Raw genomic sequence first — 25,044 nt, forward strand, 5'->3', positions numbered from 1 at the left:
TTTTTTTTTTGAGGCACTTTTGTGCACCATGGAAACGAATCCGTGAAGCCGAAAGGAGCAGCCAGCCTTCTCCCAGCTCCCAAGGAAGCGAGGCTCGCACCTCCCGGGCTCCGCTGAGGTATCCGGCTGGGGCTGTCAGGAGTTGTTACCGCTGGCGCGGCTCACGCTGCTCCAGTCCCGCGTTGCCTCGGAAGGAAAGGCAAAAGGAAGAGCCGCGGCGGCGCTTTGCAATGGCAGCAGCGGCTCCTGGTTTTGCCTTTCCTTCCCGAGGCAACGCGGACTGGAGCCGCGCGAGCCACGCCAGCGGTAACAACTCCTGACAGCCCCAGCCGGATACCTCAGCGGAGCTCGGGCGGTGCGAGCCTCGCTTCCTTGGGAGCTGGGAGAAGGCTGGCTGCTCCTTTCGGCTTCACGGGATTCGCTTTCCACGGTGCGCAAAAGTGCCTCAGCCACGGGCAGCCGCAGTGCTTCCCAATTACTATTTGCCAGCGTATAAGACGACCCGGCATATAAGACGACCCCCCCCAATTGGAGGCATGTTTTTCAGGGCAAAAAAGTCATCTTATACGCCGGCAAATACGGTATATCCAGGCAAAGGTATATCCAGGTAATTTTCTCTCATGGAAAATTATGATTATCTAGGCAACATTGCCAGTTTGCCAACAAGGTGGGGGATGGACAAAAATGTCTGGATGATGGCCAAAACCATGCAACTGAAGCTTCATCTTTTAACTCATCATGACATATGAAAAAAGGGTCAAGGCTTTGAATAGCTTATGGTTGCCCAACACATGATTGAGACTGTCATCTTGAATTTTTTTAACTTACCCTGCAGACACCTAGTTGCTTCCATTTGAAACACTGCTGTATTTTCCCCCTCCTTTCATTTCTTTCCCCAGAAACCCTATTAAGGGTAAAAAGACTGAATGGCTTTGGAGTCTCAGTTACATAGATCAGGCTTGTCCAACCCGCGGCCCACGGGCCGCATGCGGATCAGGTCGCCTCGTAACGTGGCCCAACGGCCACCCCAACCTTCATGAAAGATCCAGCGAGGAGGAGGAGGAGAGGCAGGCGCGAGGCGGGGTGAGGCGAGCAACAGAAAAGACGGGCAGCCGCAGCCCAAAAGTCCCGCCCCGCCACCTCCTGCTGTTGCCGCCACCGCCGCTGCTGCTTCTGCCCCCGCCGCCACTGCCGCCGCCGCCACTGCTGCTTCTGCCCCCACCACCGCTGCCGCCGCTGCTGCTTCTGCCCCCTCCGCCGCTGCCGCCACTGCCGCTGCTGCTTCTGTCCCCGCTGCCGCTGCTGCATTTGCAGGAGGAGAGGTAGGCTCAAGGCGGGCGAGCTTTCTTCCCCCCCCCCCCCGCAAAATTTGGCCGGAAAATTATAAAATAAAAAATAAATAATTTTTAATAAATAATTAATAAAAATAATTTTATTTTATTTTATTTTATTTTATTTTATGTGCAGCCCAAACCAAATTTTCATCTTCTAATGTGGCCCAGGGAAGGTGAAAAGTTGGACACACCTGGTCTAGATGAAAGGATATCGTACAAAGATCTGGTTGTTGCGAAGGAGAAAATGAAGAAGAAATGGTTACTTGATTAGCAACCTGATAGAAGAGAATATGATAATGTGTTCATCTGAAGTCCTTCTGCTCAGTAACTGGTTCTCAATTTAGTGCACCGTATCCATGTTGCTCAGTCTCCGTGCAAATTACTTCCATTGTCACAAATCAAGATTTCCAGTTTCAAACAATCCTCTATCCTGCCTACTGAAGTTTTACTAAAACTTTCAAATCTATTCCCGAATTGAGACCTTCAGGAAAGAGAATGAGATATGACATGGAGGGCTGAAGTAGAAAGGAAGCTGATGAAAACTGGTACTTCAGTAGGCATATATGATAGCTCTTTCTATTTTTTCAACTACAATGCCACCATGCAAAAGTTGTATTTTCTTTAATGGGAACAATAAGTGTTCTGTCATGACCAGTTAACAATCAATAAATTTTGTTTTTCAGTTGTACTTCATGCCTTTAATAGTAGACACAGGATTATTTGTAAAGAAGAGAAAAAAGTAGGACTTCATTCCTAATTCTATTTCTGTATTTTAGCATAATCAGCTGATTCCTTTGCAACAAGTTATTGTATAGAGACAAGGAACTAACTGAATGAAAGGGACAAAGTGGCCTAGACATCAACATTGGCATGTCTGGATGGAGTTGGCAATCCAATACTCTAAATTATTTTTTTTAATGGTACTGGTCAATTTCAGTGACAAACTCTACCAAAACATATATATTTCCTATTGTGTTTCGGAATAACAAAAAACAAACAAATCTGTAGATCTTGATTTGAGATTAAATCATTAGAAAATCTAATTCCCCCCACTCAAATGACCAGATGTGCCAGCCCCACTTATTTCAGTGAAACAATTGCACCAGTTTTCTCAACTGTACCCTCTGTTTATGAAAGTGTCAATTCAGCCCCTGAAAAAGTGTTTGCCTTTGTTGTAAATTATGCAATTTTCATCTTCTTATCAACCATTTAAAGAATTGTGTTTATTTCTTCCTTTGGGGTGCATGCAATTTGAATTAAGTAAAATATCAATGCACTTTTTTCCCTTTAAAATGCAAAGACTGATGAGTGAGACATTTTCCCCCACTATGTCCTACCTTCACAAATCTTGGCAAACAAAGTTATAGTTATATTGCACATCATGCGGTAATGAGTTCAAAGCTGTATAATCTAGAAAACTTTTACTACATGAAATGATATTACTGGCACTAAAGTTGAAGCCTACCCAAGAAACCATCATACTGAACCTGAATAATCTGAATGTTTTGTTCTGTTAATTAGATGGGAAATACAGTTCACCTTTATTAATATGATATACTTATAGATTCAAGAGCAGCTCAAATTCCTCAAATAACGTGGGATACAGACTGAAGAGGGTTGTTTCAACTTACAATATCAAAAATAGTCTGTTTTCCAACCAAGGATAGGAAACCAGTCAGAATATCAAAAGAGCTGATTTAATTTTGAAGAGAAGAATGTTCCATAAGGCAGGTGCCACGGCAGAAAATCCAGGTCTCCTAGGATTTTCATCAAATATAGGTCCCTAAAAAATGGTGTCTGCAGCATGCCTTCTCTTCCAGATGGGGCATTTTGATGTAATCATGGCGATGGAGTCCCTTAAGTAGCCCACTCCAGTGTCATGAATGGCTTAACACCAGACCCTTAAATTGTACCTGGAAGCAAACTGGTAGACAACACGGCTCACATAGCAGAAATGTAACATGTGCTGTTCTAAGAGCGTATATAACTGTCCAAGTCACTGCATTCTGTACTAGCCAAGGCTTCCAAATATTCTTAAAGGAGAGCCCCATGTAAAGTATATTGTCATAATCCAATCTGGAAGTGACCAGGACACAAATGACTATAATCTAGGAACAAGTGCAACTGAATACAAGGTAAAGCTATGCAAAGGCACTCCTAGTCACAACTGCCATCTGCTCGGTGAACAGGAGTCTAGGAGGAGCCCCCAGGTTGTGCACTGGTCTGTCTGGGACAGTGCAACACTAACCATCATCCATCACCAAAGATAATATAGTCCTGAAACTGAAAGCCACTTAGTCTTCGTCTTAGTCTTGCCAGGTAATGGCTAAGTCACTTAGCCACTTAGTCTTGCCAGATGTTAAAAAAAAAAACAGAAGACAAAGCGCTGAACCCTGTGGCACCCCACATAATTCATTTAATTGTCCATTTGTTACCTCAACACATTAGTGTTATGATGAGGGTAGCATGGGAAGGTTTGTGTGTGTAAGAGGCAGAATAATATATAAGCCCCAAAAGCTACATCTGTCTTCTCATAGGCATGCCTATTGTTTTGTTCAGAGACACTTTCTGGGTGAAAAGCAGCTCAGCTGAAGCAAAGCCAAAATCCAGATACAGATATAGATTAATAGAGGTGGAAGGGACTTTGTAGGTCATCTAGTCCAATCCCCCACCCAAGCAGACCCTACACCACTTTTGACAGATGGCAGTCCAGTCTCTTCTTGAAAGCCTCCAGTGATGGCGCTCCCACAACTTCCGAAAGCAATTTCTGTTCCACTGGTGGATAGTTGTCACTGTCAGAAAATTTCTCCTTATTTCCAGGTTGAATCTCTCCTTGTTCCATTTCCAGCCATTATTCCTTGTCTGGCCTTCAAGTGCTTTGGAAAATAGCTTGATTCCTTTCTCGCTGTGGCAGCCCCTCAAATATTGGAAGACTGCTATCATGTCTCCCCTGGTCCTTCTCTTCACTAGACTAGCCATCTTCACTATCCAGCACCCAAGTCTTTCCACAACAGGTCCAGAACCTGGCCTCAGGAGATGCAAGTTTTCAGTCAATAGCTGAACTTCCAGTAGTTCAGAGAGGAAGATGGGGAAGACAATACAGAACAGCAGAGCAGGCTGAATGATCCTAACCTACTCTGGAATATTATGTCTGCACTTTCTTCCATTCAATCATGTAAGATTCTTATGCTACAAAATACCAGTTATTTAGAAAACCCTGAACAAAATGGTGTATTTTTTCCAAAGGAAAAATCAACAGTTACTCAAAGCTTTGGAATATCTAACTTCTCAGGTCTTAGTGGACTTTTTTTTCAAATGGGAAGGTGCTAAAGCAGAGGTCTCATTCTCGCGGCCCGCAGGCCAATTGCGGCCCACAGGACGATATCCTGTGGCCCCCACCATATGAAAGAATAATATTAGTGCGTTCTCCATGCATCGCTAGCTGGCTAAACACTTCTATGTGCGGCCCAGCCTCACCCAGCCTCTGCCTCCAGCGGCCCCCAGGTAAATTGTGTTTGAGACCCCTGTGCTAAAGTATATTTATGAGGGAATAGGGGTCATTTTGCCCGAAATGTGATAAACACACTAGGGTACAAAGCTCTTTTTATTTCATGTAAAATGGTGTCCATATTCTTCTAAAATACTCTTCAAAAAGTATGTTTCCAGTTATGAAAGGACAAAATATAAAGAAGGAAATAGTGCTTGATATTTCTAAAAATTATTTATTTAATAGATACCAAAACTAGTTGTGTACATAAAAACATTTTATTTATATAAAACTTTTAAAACATTAGTGTTATATATTTAGCACTTTTATGTCACTTTCAACAAATAAAGTGCCCAAACATAAGAACAATTGTGCATATTATAGCTGATACTTGAAAACCCATAAAAATTGTTGTCAGAATTAAAGTTTCAAACTTCCAAACAAATTTCAGTTTCAAAGGGTTTTGTGCTGTCCTGATGGAAGGTAACAGTGACTTCAGAGGAAGTCATAACATAAACTTTCATTCCGTGAAGTTGATGCATTCAAAGTTGATGCATAGATGATACTTCATCATATACAGTTCATAAATGTTATATTCAAAAGCCATAATCTGATAATGAAACATACTAAACATTCATAAAAGCCATTACATTTGCAAGAGTCTTTGTAATATTCTAGTTAAAAAAAAATGTTTTTGATCTTCCAATTTCACACAAGAATCAAATCCTGTACCTCTCCTGATATGATAGATGTATCAAGGCCATCCAGAACACCACTAAAAAGCAGAGAGAAAAATCTTAAATTATACAACATGCATGATTCAGTTAGTGAAAGAATGGAGCCATATCCAAATTTCAGTAGTTTTAATTGCTGAACAATATCAGGGCATTGCCAATAAATAAATCAATAAACCTTGTGACAAGTCTCGCCTAAATAAAATGGCAGCTGTAAAACTAATCAGCACAATAAAGCCATAGAAATGCCAGATGTGTAGATCAATAATTTTGCAGAAAACGAACATTAAGTTCTAAGGGTACTTATATTGAGAAAGCAGCATACATGGAACGGCATGATGATGCACTAGAGCCAAATTTACTCACAGAGTAAAGTGGTTGAGAAAAATCAGATCAAAGCTACAGTAAAAATCAAAAGATGGATTTTTCTCTGGTGGGTGCACCCGACTACATTTCAGTTTGGTCTCATCTTGCATGGATCAAACTCAAACACAGAAATTGGTAGTAAATTTGTGTATTTTATTGTGAGGAGTTTGTAAATGCAATGGCTTTTTTTCATGGATACAGAATTTGAAATCGGTTATTGTTGTGCCCCTTTTTATTTGTATATTTCTATAAGTCCTGTTGTTTATCCTCATCTTCCATGTTCTGATTAAGAATTACAGTTCAAAAAGTCCAAATAAGCGATGGATACTTCTTTAAAGTACAGAAAGAGCACTATCTGTATGTATGAAAACAACTTAACACCTCTTTGTTTTATTATATACACTTTTGGAATTAAAAATAACAAAGACAATCACCCCAAAAAAGCATTATTGCCCATTTGGAGATATTTTGTGCAATGGTATTAAAAAGTATTGTAGGTTTTAGAAGAAGAAAATTTCTATTTATATTAAGGCAATATAAATAGGCATGCATACAGACAGACAAAATATTGAAAACAGTATTACTACTGAACACATACTAATAGCAATAGCATTTAGACTTATTTACCACTTCATAGTGCTTTAAAGCCCTCTCTAAGTGGTTTACAGAGTCAGCATACTGCCCTCAACAATCTGAGTCCTCATAATCCCAGTTTATGCTACAAAGTGCAAATACAACAAACATTAACTGAAATGAAAGAAAAATACAGTACACAGGCAGTAATTACAATTATTTGTTTTCCATTAAATTAATTGCAGTATTAATTTCAAACAGCAGCATTAATTTCCTGGGTGATACCCAATGTTCATTGCCAGTAGTTTTATTAAAACTTGCTCTGAACTTTTTGGGGGTCTAAATTCCTAATCTTCAACCTGCAAAAAGCCCAGTGTGAAATTAATAACATTCAACGAAACACAAAATAAAATAAAATACAGCTTTGATATCATACACAGAATCTGTTTAGTAGGGTTACATTTTTCTGCGCATAATAAGACAGAAGACCAGTGTACTGATTGGGTAGGGATGAATTACATTCAGTGCAGGCAGCTATATGGATTAGTCTTTTCTTCCATCCCCATCTCTTTCACCAGGACTAAACCGTCTGATAGCCAGACGCTATGATCTGAATTTTAGCTGCATACTGAAATTTCTAAAATAATTATGTAAGATATTTTTTAGCAATTTTATATTTATACTATATTTATTTAGCAAATTTATATATCCACCCATCTCACAAAAAACTGGCTCTGGACAGCTTACAAGCAAAATAATTCAAATCATATCACAATACGAAAAACATCAGACATAAGTAACAACGAAAACCTAAAGAAAACATGAAAGAAATTCAAGATAGCAGAAGGACAACCATCATTCAGCCTCCCTCAACTGTTTACATGGCTGTAAGGGCAGTACTTAAAAGAGGTATTCAATGGGTTTATAGTTATGTATATTTATTTGGATTGAGGATTAAAACAGGCCAGCAAGTCAAAGATCTAAAATTCTTTAAAAAATGGCTTGAAGAAAGTCCCATAATTTTTTTTAAAAATACAGTCAATAGCACCATATTACAAAAGAAGAGAGAAAAACAGTATCGGTAATACTCAGTGTACCCATAGGATTACTCTATTAAAACAAACTCAGAGATATGTTCTACTCTGCCTAAGGCAAATGAAATTCCTTACTTCTCGCAGCTTTACTTCTTTGCTAATTTAATACAAATGGCACAAGCGCACATTGAAAAACTCACATTTTATCTCTCATGGCATATAATCCAATAAATTATTTCAAATGTTTTCTAAAAAATATTCCAACATTTTATAATTACTGGAATATGAGGAAAATGTAAGGGGAGAAAATAAAATATTTTGAATATCTCTACTCATATTTCAGCAAGAATATAGTTCTTCATTTGTGAAGCATAAAAGTAAAATGAGTTAATTGGTTCTTTTGCTTATTTAACTCATTTATTCCCTACACCCATGGGGCCTATTTCCTCACTTTTCTCCTTTTCATCTACCTCAAGTAAACAGAAAAACAAAGTTCAGTGAAAAATAAAGATATGCCATAAGCTAGGACAATCATAAAGGAGTAAGGCTTGCAATCTGCATCCTAATTAATACATTTAACATTAAACCAACCTTCTTGAGATTTCTATTTGCATCTGAAAGATGCATACACTAACAGTTAAGAGAAGGCTTGAAAGTGATCTGAACAGAAAACACCTCTACTCATTGAATAAATGCTTTATCCTTTTCTCTTTGCAGAGCAGGGTAGCACATAGGGTTGGCATTGCTTATTTGCCCAACCTTAAGAAAATGGCTGCCCATTTCAGCTAGACCTTAGAAGAAACCAATGGCCTCTGTTTTAGTTGGTATTCAACTTGATATTCAACTTTCAACTGCTGCCTCCCAGAAACATGGCAAACACTCGCCAGCAGCTACTTCTTTTTCAACCAAAGGAAGCTTTGTATAAAGAAACTCCGCAACTTTCTTTTTGAGACAAAAGAATTTAGAATATATTTACCCTAAAGTCTAAAATCGAGTGCTATTTATTTGTGGAATGCTTTCATTTTTTTCTTTATAACTGTCCTTGGAGCAACTGTTCTTTTTGGCCATGTCTTCAGCCCACGTGGGTTCAACAGGAATTTCTATGGCATCTTTTTTTTGGAAGACCTTCTTCAGTGATGGAGAAAAACTGCCTATTGTTTCACTGTAACCATTCATCTGAGAAAGAAGAGCATCCTGCTGGTTGCAGCACAACTGAGGATCACAGGATCTGGAGATACATGGTGTACTGCACAGGACCTTGGGACAATTGTGTTCTAGGTACTCTGGCTGGATGGTCACCGAATGGATCCCTTCTTCATGGAACACCTCCCTGATTTTGTAGGAAGCAACAGGGTAGTCAGAAGTAGAGTGACACTTGACATGGAGTGTGGCAATGTTCTTCCCCTTGATAAATTCCCAGACATGCAGCTCATGAATGCTGCTAACGCCTGGCACCGCCAATAATTTGTTTGCTAGGAAGAAGAAGAAATACAAACAAGGTGAAAATCAGATTTTTATCCAGGTTCTACAGTATTCCATTTAATATTTAACTGCATCTACAAACACAAAGAATGCCTCTTCAAATGCACAGAATAAGAACCTGATCATAACTTTTCCAGGCTGTATGTAGGGCTGATATATCCTGCAGGTGGTTTGAGAATTCTGGGAGCTGAATGGGAACTGGATGAACTGTCATAAGATCATATGACCCAGTAAAACTGGGGAAAAAACAGTATCAATATGTAGTATGTTTGTAGTATGTAGTATGTTTGAAATTTTTTATTTCAGTGCTGCTTTGGAGTATATCCTTTAAAAAACTGAAGAATGCACATGTTGATATATTTCATACAAAATGTGGATTGATTCAGCAAGCAAATTCCAAATTTCTCATTCCAAATTTCCAGATTCAGAGGAGTGAATTCAAAAACAAAATCAACCATAACACACACATACACGTGTGTGTGTGTGTATGAGATTGTAATCCACAATGCAAAACAATAAACCAATCTATTTATATTAGCAGTTATGGACTACAAATGGCTACAAGTATGTATAAGAGTTTCTGCTTCATTATTGTGGGCTGTTCTCAAAATACTGTATGTGCCTTTATTAATCCTCTAAGACTTGAGTCATGTTGCTAGGAAATACCACCGTGTGAGCCTTGAGCATGTAATGCTGCCGTGAATGTATAATCCAGAAACAGCACCAGCTTTTAAGGGTCATAACAGTCCTTAAAGTAACTTACCCAATATTTGCATATTCACATTTTTGGGGACCATTTGCAACAAAATGGTTGCCGTCTCCTTGATAAGTGGAAAGGCTGAAGACAGTATGATAAAGACCATAACAATGGTTAGGCTCGGATCAATGTAACACTGCCAGTTACAAGGTGTGTTCTCATCCAGAGGAAGTATATAGAATATGGAAGCAGCAATCACAACAATAACTGAGCCAAGAGCATCTCCCATCACATGCAAAAGAACACCTGAAACAAAGCATAAGGAAAACTTTAGGTAAACAGAAAAAAACTGGATAACTACATTGGAATACATTAAGATTCCAAAATTTGGTATAAACTTATACCAAACTATAAATAAGAACACTTATAGAACTATAAATAAGAACACTTCATCTCTAATTATGGCTGCCTTACTCTGGAAAAATCTTTCAACTCTAATACAGTACCTCTGATGTTCAAGGCTTCAGACTTTTTTTCTGTTTTCTGTTTCTGATCCTCTTTGGGGTTTTTCTGGGTATCCGTAGAATCACCTGCATTCAAAGAAGAAATGCTGTGTATAAGCTCTATACAGAGAAAGATACAAAACTTTTCAAAACCAACTTATCTTAATCATTCAGAACCAGCAAGTTACTTATGACTCACGCTTGCATACACTCTACATGCAAAGTGTAGTATAATTACAAGCCAAGCAAGCAATGGGGCAAAATTGAATGGATTTGTTTAATATTCATAAAGACCACCTTATACAACCTGATATCTAATTAATTCTGAAATCTCTTCTCTACTATTGTAGTTTAGAAAAAAATAATTTATAGTATCAAAAGACTGTCAAAACAAACACTAATTGACACAAAGATTGCTTTTGTTTATCTACTTTAATGTTACAAATACAATTATTTCTCTGACTTTATTCAATAATAAATTATTATACAAGTACTCTGCCAATACATTATTATACTGGACATGCAATGTAATGCGTAATGTAATATCATGTAATGTAAAAGAGTAGGAATGAGAGGTATAAATAAGAACAGATCACAGAAGATAGAATAACAGAGTTGGAAGGGACCTTGGAGGTCATCTAGTCCAACCCCCTGCTAGCGCAGGAGAGTCTATTCCAACTATTAGCCTCTACCTAGGATCGAACTCACAGCCAACAGGCAAATGGAACAATCTGAAAAGAATGAATAAGAATTAGCAGAAAGAAGCACATGCAACACAACACTTTTCAAAAGAAAATGGGAAATAAGAAAAGGAAGGATAAAAATTATGAGCCAAGAAATCCTTAAAAGGCAAAGTGGTGGGGAGAACTAGAGAAAAAGGAAAAAGGCAGATGAAAGGGAAGGGAGGGAGGAGGAAGGAAGGAAGGAAGATGCTGTGAACGGCGAGCAGGGAGGCAACCGGGTGGCACCTGCTTTCGGGATGGGCTCAGCGGCGTTGCCGCTCATTTCCACCATCCCCTCTAAGGCGACCGAGCTGCTAGCGACGGTTCGGGTTGGGCTCTCGTCTTCGGGGCTCAAAAAGGGCGGGGGCGGCGACCCTCGACCGCAGCAGCAGGTCCAGTCCTGGAAGACGAGGAGTCCCACGAGATTGACGGCCAGGCCGATCGCGCCTACCACGAGGATAAGCGTGGCGTTCCTGATGGATTCCGGCCTCGCCAGGCGATGCACCGCTTCCATCAGGATGGTGAAATAGAGGGCGGCCAGGAAGACGGCGTTGCAGAGGGCGCCCACCACCTCGGCCCGTCCGGAGCCGTAAGAGGCGCCGGGACAGCGTCGGCGTTGGTAAGACATGCGTCCTGTGACGAGGCCCACGCACAGAGCGAGCACGCCGGAGAGCATGCTGAAGGAGTCGGAGACCAGCGCGATGGAGTTGCCCACGTAGCCCGACACCAGTTCGGCCACGAAGAAGCTCGCTGTCATGACTAGCATTAAGATCAGCCGGCACGTTTTGCCCGTGTAGCGCCCCATGAGGAGAGCTGGAACCGCCGCTCTTCTCTCCCGCCTTAAGTTTCTTCCAGGACCCGTCCCGTCCCGAGCTGTGAGCTGCCTCCCTCCTTCCTCTCCTGAGAGCGGAGGGTACTGGGGACAAGTGACCGGGCGATGGTGACTCTGCCTTTTGCTTTATAACGACGCGGGGAACGCCCATATTGCCGGGTAGCGGAGTAATTTGCAGGTGTGGTCTGGCCATATTTAGTAAATAGATTTCTAGAGTAACAAATTAATCTAATGGGCAGAACAAAATTTCATGTTTTATGTTATGCAGAAAATCCAGACACAGTTTCCCCGGTAGAAACAAAATGAGATGTATTTTTTTTTGGCTGATTGTAACAGTTCATTTTGACAGTTCTCCTCTGCTCGGTCCATCCCTTTTTCCATCTCATTGTGGAGATTGACTTTTTTTTTTTTCATTTTTGTGCATCTGGAATGCTCAGATGTAGTTAACATATATGATAACGAAGTTCCTTTTTTTCACTGCTCCTTATCCAATAATTTTAAAAGGAAAGCTTCTAGTTTTTAAATGTCTGTGGAGATTCTCAGTCATCTATAGGTCATGTGCTTTTCAAGAGGCAACAGGACTTTCTGGGGGTTATTTTGTTTTTGGGTTTGGGTTTGTTTGAGGGTTTTTTGGTCTTTTAAAAAACGTTTTACTTCTCATCCAAGAAGCTGTTTCAACTCTGGAGAAGCTTCTTGGATGAGAAGTGAAATGTCTTCAAAGAAAAACCATAAAGTCCAGTTGCCTCTTGAAAAAGCACCTTTGGGATTTCTAGTTTAAATTTTATATTCATTTTAAGAATATTCTGCATTAAAATAGAGTCAGGCCCCAATATTTCTTTGACACAAATCCAATCAAGATGATAAGAAATTCCTTCTTTACAGTAACATTTTCAGTGTACATTTGAGGCAGTTTTATACTGTACACCTTTGACAGTTTATCAGGTGTTAAATGCCAACAATAAATCACCTTGTAAACATTTTCTTTCAGATTATACTTAAGTGTAAATTTGAAACCAGTCATCCATCTGTTTTCCCATTGTTCAAGCATTAGTGTATTTGTAGCCAAAAAAAACCCTTTGTTTTTTTCTTAAGAAGTTGCTAGAAATGGGCCTCTCCTCTCACATCTGCTGTTGGATAAAGGACTTTCCTACTAACAGACCCCAAACTGTTAGGATTGGCAGCTATTTTTCCTCCACTCTTGCTTCAGCACTGGCTCTCCACAGAGTTGTGTGCTGAGCCCCCTTTTCTATTCATTCTACACCTACGACTGCACTCCCTCTTGTCCCACTATATAATAAAATTTGCAGACGGCGCCACGTTGGTGGGACTCATATCAGGAGAAATCGAGACGGCCTAAAGGTCAGAGGTTCTCAGACTGGTCTTGTGGTGCAAGAGTCATAACCTCGCCCTGAACATCAAAAAGACCAAAGAATTGATTATAGACTTCAGACAATGCAAAGCAGAGCCCTCCCACTATATATCAATGGAGATTGTGTGGAAAGAGTTCATAGTTTTAAATTTCTAGGAACTCATATTTCTGACAACCTTACTTGGTTGGTCAACACTATGGCCACTGCAAAGAAGGACCAACAGCACCTGCACTTTCTGAGGCTGCTGAAAAAGAATGGTCTGAGTGAGAAGTTGCTGGTTACTTTTTACCATTCTACCATTGACAGCATTTGGCATACTGTGTAATGGTGTGGTATGCTGAATGCTCTGTAGTGCAGGGGTCCCCAACCACCGGTCCCCGGACCGGGACCGGTCCGTGGAACAATTTCTACCGGGCCGCCGGTTTGCTGGGCGCCGCCATCTTGTTTTGATGAAAAAGTGCTTCCGGCGAGCTTTTCCGGGTAGAAAGCAGCGCTTGGGTGCTGAAAGAATCCTTGTGCCTTAGTTTCATCGAGGTGGGGGGGCAGCTTCGAACAAAACTAAGGTGCGAGGATTCTTTCAGCACGCATGGCAAGGCGAGCCGAGCGACCGTCCCGAAGCCGTCGCGAAGCCCATCGACACAGGTACAAAGGAGGAGTTGAAGGTGGCGGGGAGAAGCGGGGGACGGCTGGCTGGCCGGCCGCTCGGCTCGCCTTGCCGTGCTGATGCCGGTAACGGGTCGCGGCTGATTTTGTGATGCTGGTACCAGGCCGCGGCACAAAAAAGGTTGGGGGCCACTGCTGTAGTGGATAAGAAGATGCTCCAGAGAATTATAAACACAGCACAAAAAATCATCGGTTGCTCTCTTTCTTTTTTGGAAGAGATTGCGAAGACCAGACTCCTCTCTAGAGCACTAAAAATCTCCACAGACCGTTCTCATCCTGGATATTCATATTTTGAACTGTTACCATCAGGGAGGCATTATAGGTGTGTTAAAATGAGGACTAATAGACTGAGAAACAGTTTCTTTTCTAAGGCAATAATTGTCTTGAATCAAACAATGCATTTGTGATTTAGCCCTATGTATATTGTGGCATTTTTAAACTATCTAACTTACTATATATTTTAGATAGGTTTTAGACTAGGTTTATTATTATTATTATTATTATTATTATTATTATTATTATTATTATTATTATTGTTATTGTTATTGTTATTGTTATTGTTATTGTTATTGTTATTGTTATTCAGTTATTTTAATTTTTAAATACTTTGTAGTGTGATTCTGATGTGTGATTCTGATGTTTGGGGCACTATGCTGGAGTAGCTTTCAAATTTCATTGTATTTGTAGAATGCAATGACAATAAAGGTATTTTATTCTATTCTATTCTATTCTATTCTATTCTATTCTATTCTATTCTATTCTATTCTATTCTATTCTATTCTATAGAATTCAAACTGACTCTTTCTTCATGATAGGTAAAAAGGAAAGGAAAGTGGTGTCATTGCAACTCCAGAGGACCCTGGAGGAAACAGATTATCTAGACCTTTTTCAATCAGGTTTCAGGTCCAGATATGGGACCAAATGCATTGTTCACATTCATGGTTGATCTCTGGTGGAAGCAGGATGGAGGTGATGCATCCATCCTTCCTCTCCTTGACTTCTCAATGGATTTCAATACTATCAAGCATGGTATCCCTTTGGGCTGATTTGGGAAGGTAAGGATGGGTGACACAGTTTTATGTTGGTTCACCTTCCTCCAAGGTGCCAATCACTGTTAATAGGGAGTGAGAGGTCCAGCCACAGGGTTGCCATCTATATGAATCTGCTGGGTGAGATCATCTGTCACCACAGGATGTGGTATCACCAATATACTGATGTTACCCAGTTACAGACCTCCATCCCGGGTGAAGTGAGGGATATGGTGGACATCTTTTGCAATGCCTCGGTTTTCTGGAAGAGGAATAACATACTTCAATTGAACTCTAGTAAGATGGAGTAGTTATGGGTAGATCCTTCTGTGTCCGGGAGTTCATCTTTTGTTCTGGATGCACTACCCCAGACAGACCCATTGTTTAATTTGAGGATCCTTTTGGACTCAGTTCCTGCTCAAAAAGCAGGTGCATCCATGGCCAGGAGGGCCTTTTCCTAATTTCATATCAGTCACTCATGCCCTGGTCATCTCCCAGTTGGACTATTGCAACATACTCTACTTGGGGCTACCCTTGAAAAGTATCCGGAAGCTTCAGCTGGTGCGGAATATGGCTGCATGAGCTATACTGGGTGCCCAAAGAAGGACACATATGTCTGAAAACTGCACTTGCGCCAGTTTGCTTCCAGATCCAAGACAACTTGTTGGACATTACCTATAAAGCCCTACATGGAATAGGTAGGGCTTTATAAGTACCTACGGAACTGGCTTCACCCCATCACATCAGCCCATCCCACTTGTTCAGGTAAGGAAAGCATGCTACCGATCCCATCAGAGAATTCTGAATGGCAGGATCAAGGAAGAGGGCCAGGGTATCTGAGGAGCCATCTTGCCCCAGTGGGATTGGCCCATCCAGCAGAAAAGGCCTACTTTGGTCTGTCAAAGAATTGGACCCCGCCAGTTAAAATTCGGAATATTCTCTACTACCGGTGGCTGATGGGGTAGAGAGAAGATCCTCACGCTCCTGTCACTTGTCCTCTTGGGTTTTAGCCTCTAATTAATGATCTTTCTTAATTTTAATTGTTGCATATCATCTTTTTATCATTCTGTAAGCTGTCCAGAATGACTTCAATAGTGACATGGGCAGCATATACATTTAATACTAGTAAATAAATATGGAAACTTTCATTTGGATTCCTGCATTGGAGTTCCAGCTGATAGCCTAAACCCGTGGTTCTTAACCTTTTTGAAAGAGTCGCCGCCTTGAGCCATTGAGGAAGTTATCATCGCCCCCCTCTCCCAACATAACCTCTCAATCACAACACAGGGAAATAATTCTTCAATTTATGCAAACACATTTTTGTTTTCTTTAAAATTGTCATCAGGACATATAGATGCAAATAATTTATTTCCAGTCTTTTTCCCATATCTCAACTGTGAAAAATTCTGATGCCACCCATCACTTTACTCCCAAATTTCGTGATACGTGTATTTCATTATTATCTTATTTATTCCAGACACTTAAATGCAATGACCACTGAAAACAAAATTCAATTGCAAGAAAATGAAATGCCCCCCCAAAAACAGTAACATTTAATGGTTTAATTACAACTGAATTTTAAGACGCAAAAAGAAATATAAAAAGGGCATAAGAACAAACCACAATGTAGGAACTAAGAATTTCAAGACGAAAACTCTGAAACTAAATTAAGATTGGAGGAAAATATATATTCATGCACACTGTAAAAAGGGTTAAAAAGATACAAAGAAAAGTTTTACAGAAGGAAAGCAAAAATCAGTGACAAATTTAATGGGTAAGAGTGATAGAGGCTGCTGCGCAACGCGCATGAAGATGAGCGATGTGTATTCACATATGTATGGTGTTCTGTACTGAAGCTAGCTGGAGGAACATTTTAAAACACAGTTCAATCCACTAACGGAGCGATCTGATGTTTTTGTACAACAGATATACAGTGGTTCACTGTACGAAAAAAGTCTCAAAAGTGTCCCCAAAACTTCTTGCTCCATTGCCCCCATATCGCCCCCCCTTCCATTCCTTCACCCCTGCATCGCCCCTTTTCATTCCATCGCCCCCCCTGAAAAATGAAATCACCCCCTGGGGGCCAATATCACCCAGGTTAAGAACCACTGGCCTAAACAACCTTGTTCAACTCTATGATTTTGTAAAACTAGAGGGCGCTCTTGCACTTTCTATTTAGTGTTGAGAAAAGACTACAATCAAGCAGAAACTTCAGTTGATAAAACGCAGTGGACATTTCTTTTTCTGAATCCTTCAGTCAACTACTACTACTCTTACTGTACTTCAGGTTCCTACAGCCTACAAATGGACTAAAACCTTAGTAGAAACCAAATATTTTTTTCCCTGTTACATCAAGGTGTGTCTGCACATGAAAAAGATGCAATTTCACCAAGTAGAGATGCAATATTTTTTTATTTTATTTATATTTCCATTTCTGAACTGCCCATCTCCCTCAGAGATAGAATAATGTGGAAGCATTTTCTCTAGTTTTATCCATGCTCCAGCAGATGATGGAAGCATTCAGAAGAAAACCTATGATATACATGTGTAAGTTGTTACAGGAGTCAAATAGGTTGCACTATGTAAAACACTGCGGAGCCTTCGTCTAATATCAGATTGGTCTGATTTTAAAAGATTTCTGAAAAAGTATCTAGAGTAATCTGTCTCTTTTCTAGCAGCTATCTAGCAAGAATAGAAGTAGCCAGAAAATGCCATTCAGAAGGCAGAGATATACTTTTTCCTATTTGACTGGATTCACATATCGCACCAAACTGTAGTTTGTTTAACTGAGGATTATTGAAAATATGAGGGTTGTATTAAGACAACAAAAACCCATGGCCAAGTAAACCATATTATAATTTAATATAATGTAGGACCCAAATCAGAAAAAAAGAAGAGCTTTGTCATTGGCTATGGTCTTTTATTAAACCCTCTACAGAAAGAAAGAAAAATGTTCTTTCCTGATAAGGGACTATAAAAGTAATTACCAGCATTTGAATCAGTGGTGAGATTCAATTTTTTTTACTACCGGTTCTGTGGGCGCGGCTTGGTGGTCTTGGCAGGGGAAGGATACTGCAAAATCTCCAGTCAGAAGTAATATTTGCTGGTTCTCCGAACAACTCAAAATTTCCGCTACTGGTTCTCCAGAACTGGTCAGAACCTGCTGAATACCACCTCTGATTTGAATGGTACATCAAATCCTGCTTTCCAGGAAAGGGAACTGTGTGGTTGAAAACATCTTTGACATTTGAAATATTTTTCCTGTAGGCCCAAAATATGTGAACCTTGGTCCCAAAGAATAACTATGTAAAATGGCCTGTTTTTTTGTGAGTGAAAGAACAGGCCATTTACATAGTTATTCTTTGTAGTTAACTTGCATGTCTTGTCTAATGGACATCTATACAATCACCAAATCATTAACTGCTAGAAAGGGATATCATGTGTCCTTGGACCTCACCAGATTGCAGAATTGTCGCTAATGTCACAGGGTGCAGACAAGTCAGGGAGTACAAAAAGTCAGTGAGTGCAAAAAGTTTATTGCATATTAACATCTGCTTCCTCAGCTCCTGATCTGCAAGAGGCCTATGTATTATCTAAGTAATGCTAATACTTCAAGACCCCTGAACCAGGTAACTGATCCAATTTTGAAGCGAGCTTTTTCCACAATAATGATTGAAGAAATAAAATTTCTCTTCTAAATACGTACATCAGGGGTGTCCAAATTTTTAGCCACCAGGGAATCTTTTGATTTAATTTTTTTAGTGGGCAAGGACCAGAATGGGTAAGAAAGCTGGTGCAATTGTGTCATATATTTGGGAATGACATGCACTGTGACTCATTGGTTAAAGTGTTAGACCTTTAACCAATGGAAATCTAGATTCAGATTCACCCTCAATCTTTAAAGCCTATTGGGTGACTTTGAGCCAATCATTCTTTGCCCAACCTACAAGGGAAATTAGAAAGAATTGCCTCGACCTTCAAGAGGAAATGTGGGATATATTTCTAACAAAGCATGACATGTGGAGAGCTAATTCTGTTTTCAAAGAAGCTTTTGATACTGCTTCATATAAGATTTTTCAATGAGGAACCTCTGATAAGCATCTGTTCTACAGATATTAAAGTTCTATGAGATGAATCCACCACCTTCTACTTAGAAACATTGAACAGAATAAATCTAGAGAACATATTTATTTATTTATTTATTTATTTATTTTGATTTGTCAATCGCTTACAAGATAATAGGTATAAGTATATACATAGTTATGAATACATGAAATGGGTACATATAAGAAAAATAAAAGAAACAATAGGACAGGGACAGTAGGCACTTTGGTGCGCTTATGCACGCCCCATACAGACCTCTTAGGAAAGGGGTGAGGTCAATAATAGACAGTCTAAGGTTAAAGTTTTTGGGGTTTGGGGAAGAAACCACAGAGTCAGGTAGAATATTCCAGACATTGACCACTCTGTTGCTGAAGTCGTATTTCCTGTAATCAAGTTTGGTGCGGTTAACCTTGAGTTTGTATCTATTGTGTGCTCTTGTGTTGTTATGGTTGAAGCTGAAGTATTCATTGACAGGTAAGTCATTGCAATGTATGATTTTATATACCATACTTAGATCATACCAAAGACGGCGTAATTCAGGGTTTTCTAGTTCTAGAATTTCAGGTCTGGTGGCAAAAGGTATTTTACAATGAGTAGAGGAATGGAGAACTCTTCTTGTGAAATATTTCTGGACTTTCTCAACTGTGCTGATATCAGATACGTAATGTGGGTTCCAGACTGATGAGCTGTATTCAAGTATTGGTCTAGCAAATGTTTTGTATGCTCTAGTTAGTAGTGTGATATTACCAGAGTTAATAACATTAACTCTTAATTAATTTAATTAATTTAATTAATTAATTAAATCAATCAATTTAGTTAATAACAAATTAGCACTCAGAAATTATTTATTCCCCCATGAGATTCAATTTACAATGTCCAACTATTTAATTCTATTTAGTTTTCGTTTGCTTAACAGCTTTGAAACCTGTCTTGTCTGCAGTAGAATGATTCACAATAATAGTTAAAAACAAAAATGTATGTCTTTGTGGCAGTATATAGGCTTGAAGTAGACTTATCCACTGGTTTAGCTTCTTTCCAGGTGTAGAATCTTAGTTGTATAACTATGTTTTTTTATATAGCTTTATATATATAACTCCTTTCCAAGCCCAGCACCTTATTTGAAGGATGTTGAGGACTTGGGAGAAAAGTATTGTTTTATACGAAATGCATATTATATAAAAATATGAGTGAAATTTGATGTAACAGCTCTTGCTAACTTCAGGAGATGTTGATTTTTAAAAAAGGAATTGGATTTCAACATTTCTGAAGGAAATTTCTCCCAAACCTGTAATATCCTCCTACAAGTTGCAAGGTAAGTAATTTAGTTTCTAGAAACAGTGATATTTGTTTTCCTTTCCCATCCTCTAAAAAAAGCAAAGGATAGCATTTAATGAATCACGGTCATGCTCTCATACACACATTCCTAGAGCAATAGCTATTTTTAATATGTTTCCTATAAATGAATTAAAATGTTTTGAAAACTTACATATAGTTGGAATAGGAATCATCACCGGACTATCATTAGGAAAGTAATCTAAAAAAGAAGGAAGTAAAGAATGTTTTAATATTCTGTGAATGGGTCTGATTGACCTCATTGCACTGCTGGACACAACAGTATTATTGTTTCAGAATGCAATTGGTAAGTTTTGTGTTGGTAAAATAGATGCCATGCTTTTTCTTTTGAGTACTAGATCCATAAAGTAACTATAGAACTTCATCTTTCCTAATAATTAAGTTTTAACAATTTAGTACAGGTTCTTAGATATTAGCATTGGATCTCACACGAGGCATAGGAGATATTCCAACATAATTTACACCTTTTTTTCAGTAAGGATAATGAAAATATATCACTGTATGTGTTGCACAGTAGGATCTGAAGCCAGCTTAGATAGATTCATCCCAGATTTATCAATTCGAACTATCTCATTAATGAAGTTCATGCTTCATATAATTGTCTTATATCAGAGTTTATTCCTATATATAATTTGTTAGCTGCCATCCATACCTTATGCTTATAAAGGTAGATAATTGAAAAATTATTAATCACTTCAGAATTTTTCTTCTTTTTCAATTGTGTATGATTCTCAGATACTGCCTGGAAAAATACCTGCAATTTTCTTGACAAGCATTTTTCAGAAGTGGGTTGCCATTGCCTCCTTCCTAGGGCTGAGAGAAAGTGGATGGCCCAAGGTTATTCATCTGACTTTGTGCATAAGGTGGGACTAGAACTAATGGTCTCTAGCCTGATGTCTTAACCACTACACCAAACTGGTTCTCGTTAATTTGAAAGATGCTTACAATCATGAACCTTAATCTATTGACCCAAATGTTAATCCAACACAACCTTGCATGTGACTGACCTACTGAATCTTGCCCAAAAATTATTGTATAATTTTTAATATGACCAAAAAGAGGTAGAATTAAAAACCTAAACAGTTTACTAAACTTACATAAAATCAAACATAATTTGTCCAGGTGATATCCATTTTGGTTGTACATTCCTATAGCATGCTCAAAAGGCAAATGCAGCCTTCAACTGCAGAAGAGTTACATATCCTTAGTATATAGTTTGAGATTTTAAGTGGAAGTAGATACAATTATAACAAACATATCATATTTAAAACTATACCAAACTATAAAACTAAATACAGATTTACTGCATTTATTGCATTTCTCTTGACAGAAATTCATTTTGAGTTTCAGAAATCAACTATCAATCTTTGATGAATGAAGGCAAATATCAATCTTTGCTTCTAAGTATTGGTTATGGTGTTGCTTACCTGTTTCCATATCTTGGTCTACAGAACCACGACAGTAACAACAGTCCATAAAGACGACATAACTGACCACGTTGAAGAGCAGACCTACGATTCCAACAATGAGAACGGACAGAGCTTGTTCTGTCTTTTCTGGATTGAGAAACCTCTTCACGGCTTCAATGAGAATGCTGAACATCAAGGCAGTGGCAAAGACAGAATTGCCAAAGGCTCCTACAACATCAGCCCGCAGAAAGCCATATGTGTTGCTCTTATGCCATCGTATGCGACTGAAACGGACCCCAAGCAAGCCAATAATCGTGGATATCAGGTGGGACAGGACTGCAAAGCCATCAGAAGCTAGCGCAAGAGAATTGCCCACATATGCTACTGCCATTTCTACCAAAAAAAGTAGAAAGGTGACAAAGGACATAAAAAGAAGTCGACTGCTTCTTCCCGTGTAGCGTCCCATGGCTTCAATGCTCTGTGGGCTCTCTGCATCTAGGGCAAGCACCTTAATAGCACTAGCAAAGATTTCAGCAATTCTCTTCTTTTTATGATCTCCTGCTGGATGTGTTTAGATGTTAATTTTTATAAGACGCAGTAAAACAATAAATCCTGTTTCAAGGGCAATTTAGCAAGAGGTTATCTTGTACAGACCATTAATAAAAATGCGTAAAACATAATGCTATCTGCCTCCTCTATAGTGACACGCTGGTTGTTTATTCTTCATAATAGCCAAGGTACAAAACTATGGAGATTTTTGTTTATTTCACTGGATCTAGTCTTTTAAATAAGATTAAGAATAAACAAGAATAGGTCTTTGGTTTCATTAGACATATAATCTTGTATTGTTGTTTTTCCTCTCTTTTTTCTTCTTCAAATAGATGGATAGACAGATAACAAGGAAGGGAGATGTTTTACTGCAGATTCCTCCTCCCAAGAGATTCAATGCCAAACAACTACAAGGCATAAATGAAAGCGTTTTCTCTCTCCCCAACTAAAGTCTGCATTACTTGCTTGGTGTAGGTAAAAGGTCAAAGATCTTTACATCAGTAACATACCCTAAGTCCATATTTCTCAAACTTCTCAGAACTGTATCGCCATTTTTTCTGAATTAAATTTGGACGTGCATTTTTGTTTCTATTACACCATTTACAAGGTTGAGAATACAAATTAGTCTTGGATAAAAGCCAATAAGGTGTCATTTGTATGGGTAAGATCCGGTTTCATTTTTTTCGTATCCTGGTCTACTTTATAGGAATGTTGTGGAAATAAAATAAGAAAGCCATGTTGGTCATGGGAAAAGGTTATAAACAGAGCCAATTCACTGGTACATATGTAAAATATCCCAACTGACCTGAAACAAAAATGGGGAAATCTTCCTTTTTGAAGTTTTGCTTCAAAAACAAACAAAAAACATTCCAATGCAGGTCCCTCCAGATACTTTGGAATATCCCTCTCATTATCTTACACTGTCCACACTGGCTGAATAACAGAATAACAAAATTGGAAGGGACCTTGGAGGTCTTCTAATTCAAACCCCAAGCAGGAGATCCTACACCAGTGATGACTGACCTTTTAGTCATCACGTGCCGAAAGTGCATGTGTGCAGCTGGGTGTGCGCATGTGTGCCTGCACCCATAATGCAATGTGCATGCAACCCCCTGCCCCCTGCGCATGCACTTGTGACCCCCCTGCATTCTGTGTGCCTCTGCGCATGCGCGCATGACCCCCACACACTGCATGTCTCCGCGCACACCTCCCGTGCGTGCTCCACCCTTTGTGCATGTACGGCAGATACCCAACAATCTGCTGGCTGGCAGGAGGCATGTGTGCATGCGCAATGGACCTGACAGCTCACGTGCCAGCAGAAATGGCTCTGTGTGCCACTTTCCGGCACACATGCCATAGGTTCACCATCACAGTCCTATACTGTTTCAGATAAATGGCTGTCAAATTTCTTCTTAAAAACCTCCAGTGATTGAGCACCCACAACTTCTGAAGGCAAGCCATTCCACTACTTCATTGTTCTGTCAGGAAATTTCTTGTTACTTCTAGGTTGCTTCTCTCCTTGATTAGTTTCCATTCATTGCTCCTTGTCCTGCCTTCAGATGCTTTGGAGAATAGCTTGACCCTCTCTTCTTTCTGGCAACCCCTTAAATATTGAAATACTGTTATCATGTCATCCTAGTTATATCCAATTCCTGTAACCATTCTTCATATATTTTAGCCTCTAGTTCCCGACTCATCTTTGTTGCTCTTCTCTGCACTCTTTCTAATCTCAACATCTTTTCTATAGTGTGGTCACCAGAACTGGATGCAATATTCCAAGCACAGTCTTACCAAGGCATTACAAAGTGTTACTAAAACTTCAGATGATCTGGATTCTGTTTCTCTTTTAATGCAGCCTTGCACTAGATTAGCTTTTTTAGCAACTGCAGCATAGTGTTGGTTCATACTTAAGTTGTTGTCCACTAAGATTCCTAGATCTCTCTCACAGTTACTGCTATTGAGCCGGGTACCACTTATTTTATGCCTGTGCATTTGGTTTTCCTTGCCTAAGTGTAAAAACTTAGTTTTCTCACCACCGAATTTTATTTTGTTAGATAGGGCCCAGGGTTCAAATGTCATGGTTCCGAGGAATGGTCCCAATCAAGAAAGAAAGAAAAAGAAATAGGAAGTAAGGGAGAGAGAGTGTGTGTGTGGATATTCCATAATCTAATAATATAAATAATGCACACTGAGTAAGAGTTGCCAGGGAGATAGCACTTACAATGTGTAGCTGGGTCCAGTTTCAACATTATATCATAATCTGTGCTTAGTCAGCTTCTAGGAATTATCTCAGAGGAGGCTTCAACTATTTGCACCAACCAACTGAACTTTACTGGTTACATTGCTTTAAAGAAAATGCTTTGACCTTTATTTAGAACGTGCTGTACAAATGGCACACTCTGCTGCTTTGCATACAAAAACACTATATCCAGATTCATGAAAACCTTGTTGTACTAAGATACGCATTTTTCACCCCAGCTCCTTAGCTTCAGAAGAGTAAGGAACTACTAGTAGATACAACTAATAAAATTAGGGACATCATCAGTGCACTGATACTGTTACCTAGTTTGGGTAATGAAACATCTGCAAGAAAACAAGCAAGCTTCGTGAGCGTCAAAACCCCACATGTCAAATCTGAGCTACAAATATTCTCCTTTATTAGTACAGAAAATACTAACAGAAAATCATTATATCATTATATCTCATAATTATTGGATCTCTACTTTCCTGGTTTTCTAGAATGTAACCATTCGCAATGCAAATTTAACATAATAAGTGTTCTCACAAAAGATAGAAATATAAAT

At 39.2% G+C, this 25,044-nt stretch overlaps 2 protein-coding genes across 2 annotated transcripts; both read right to left on the reverse strand.

Moving 5' to 3' along the window:
* Positions 1–8,512: 8,512 nt before the first annotated feature.
* LOC113421950 (calcium/manganese antiporter SLC30A10) lies at positions 8,513–13,036 on the reverse strand. Its single transcript, XM_026682614.2, has 4 exons — positions 11,179–13,036; positions 10,214–10,297; positions 9,774–10,013; positions 8,513–9,000 (listed from the first exon to the last, which is right to left on the reverse strand). Exons 1-4 carry the CDS (start codon positions 11,735–11,737, stop codon positions 8,513–8,515), a joined length of 1,371 nt encoding a protein of 456 aa, XP_026538399.1. The 5' UTR covers positions 11,738–13,036.
* Positions 13,037–18,864: 5,828 nt separating this feature from the next.
* LOC148132803 (calcium/manganese antiporter SLC30A10-like) lies at positions 18,865–22,157 on the reverse strand. Its single transcript, XM_087956262.1, is given in 4 exon segments — positions 18,865–18,943; positions 18,945–18,999; positions 20,416–20,463; positions 21,710–22,157. Coding segments are annotated over 4 exon segments (630 nt in total).
* Positions 22,158–25,044: the final 2,887 nt, after the last annotated feature.

This window comes from Notechis scutatus, chromosome 1 (genome assembly GCF_049901735.1).
Source record: "Notechis scutatus isolate UNSWTSFEM ecotype Mainland chromosome 1, rNotScu1.2, whole genome shotgun sequence".
In the NCBI taxonomy this organism is placed as follows: domain Eukaryota; kingdom Metazoa; phylum Chordata; class Lepidosauria; order Squamata; family Elapidae; genus Notechis; species Notechis scutatus.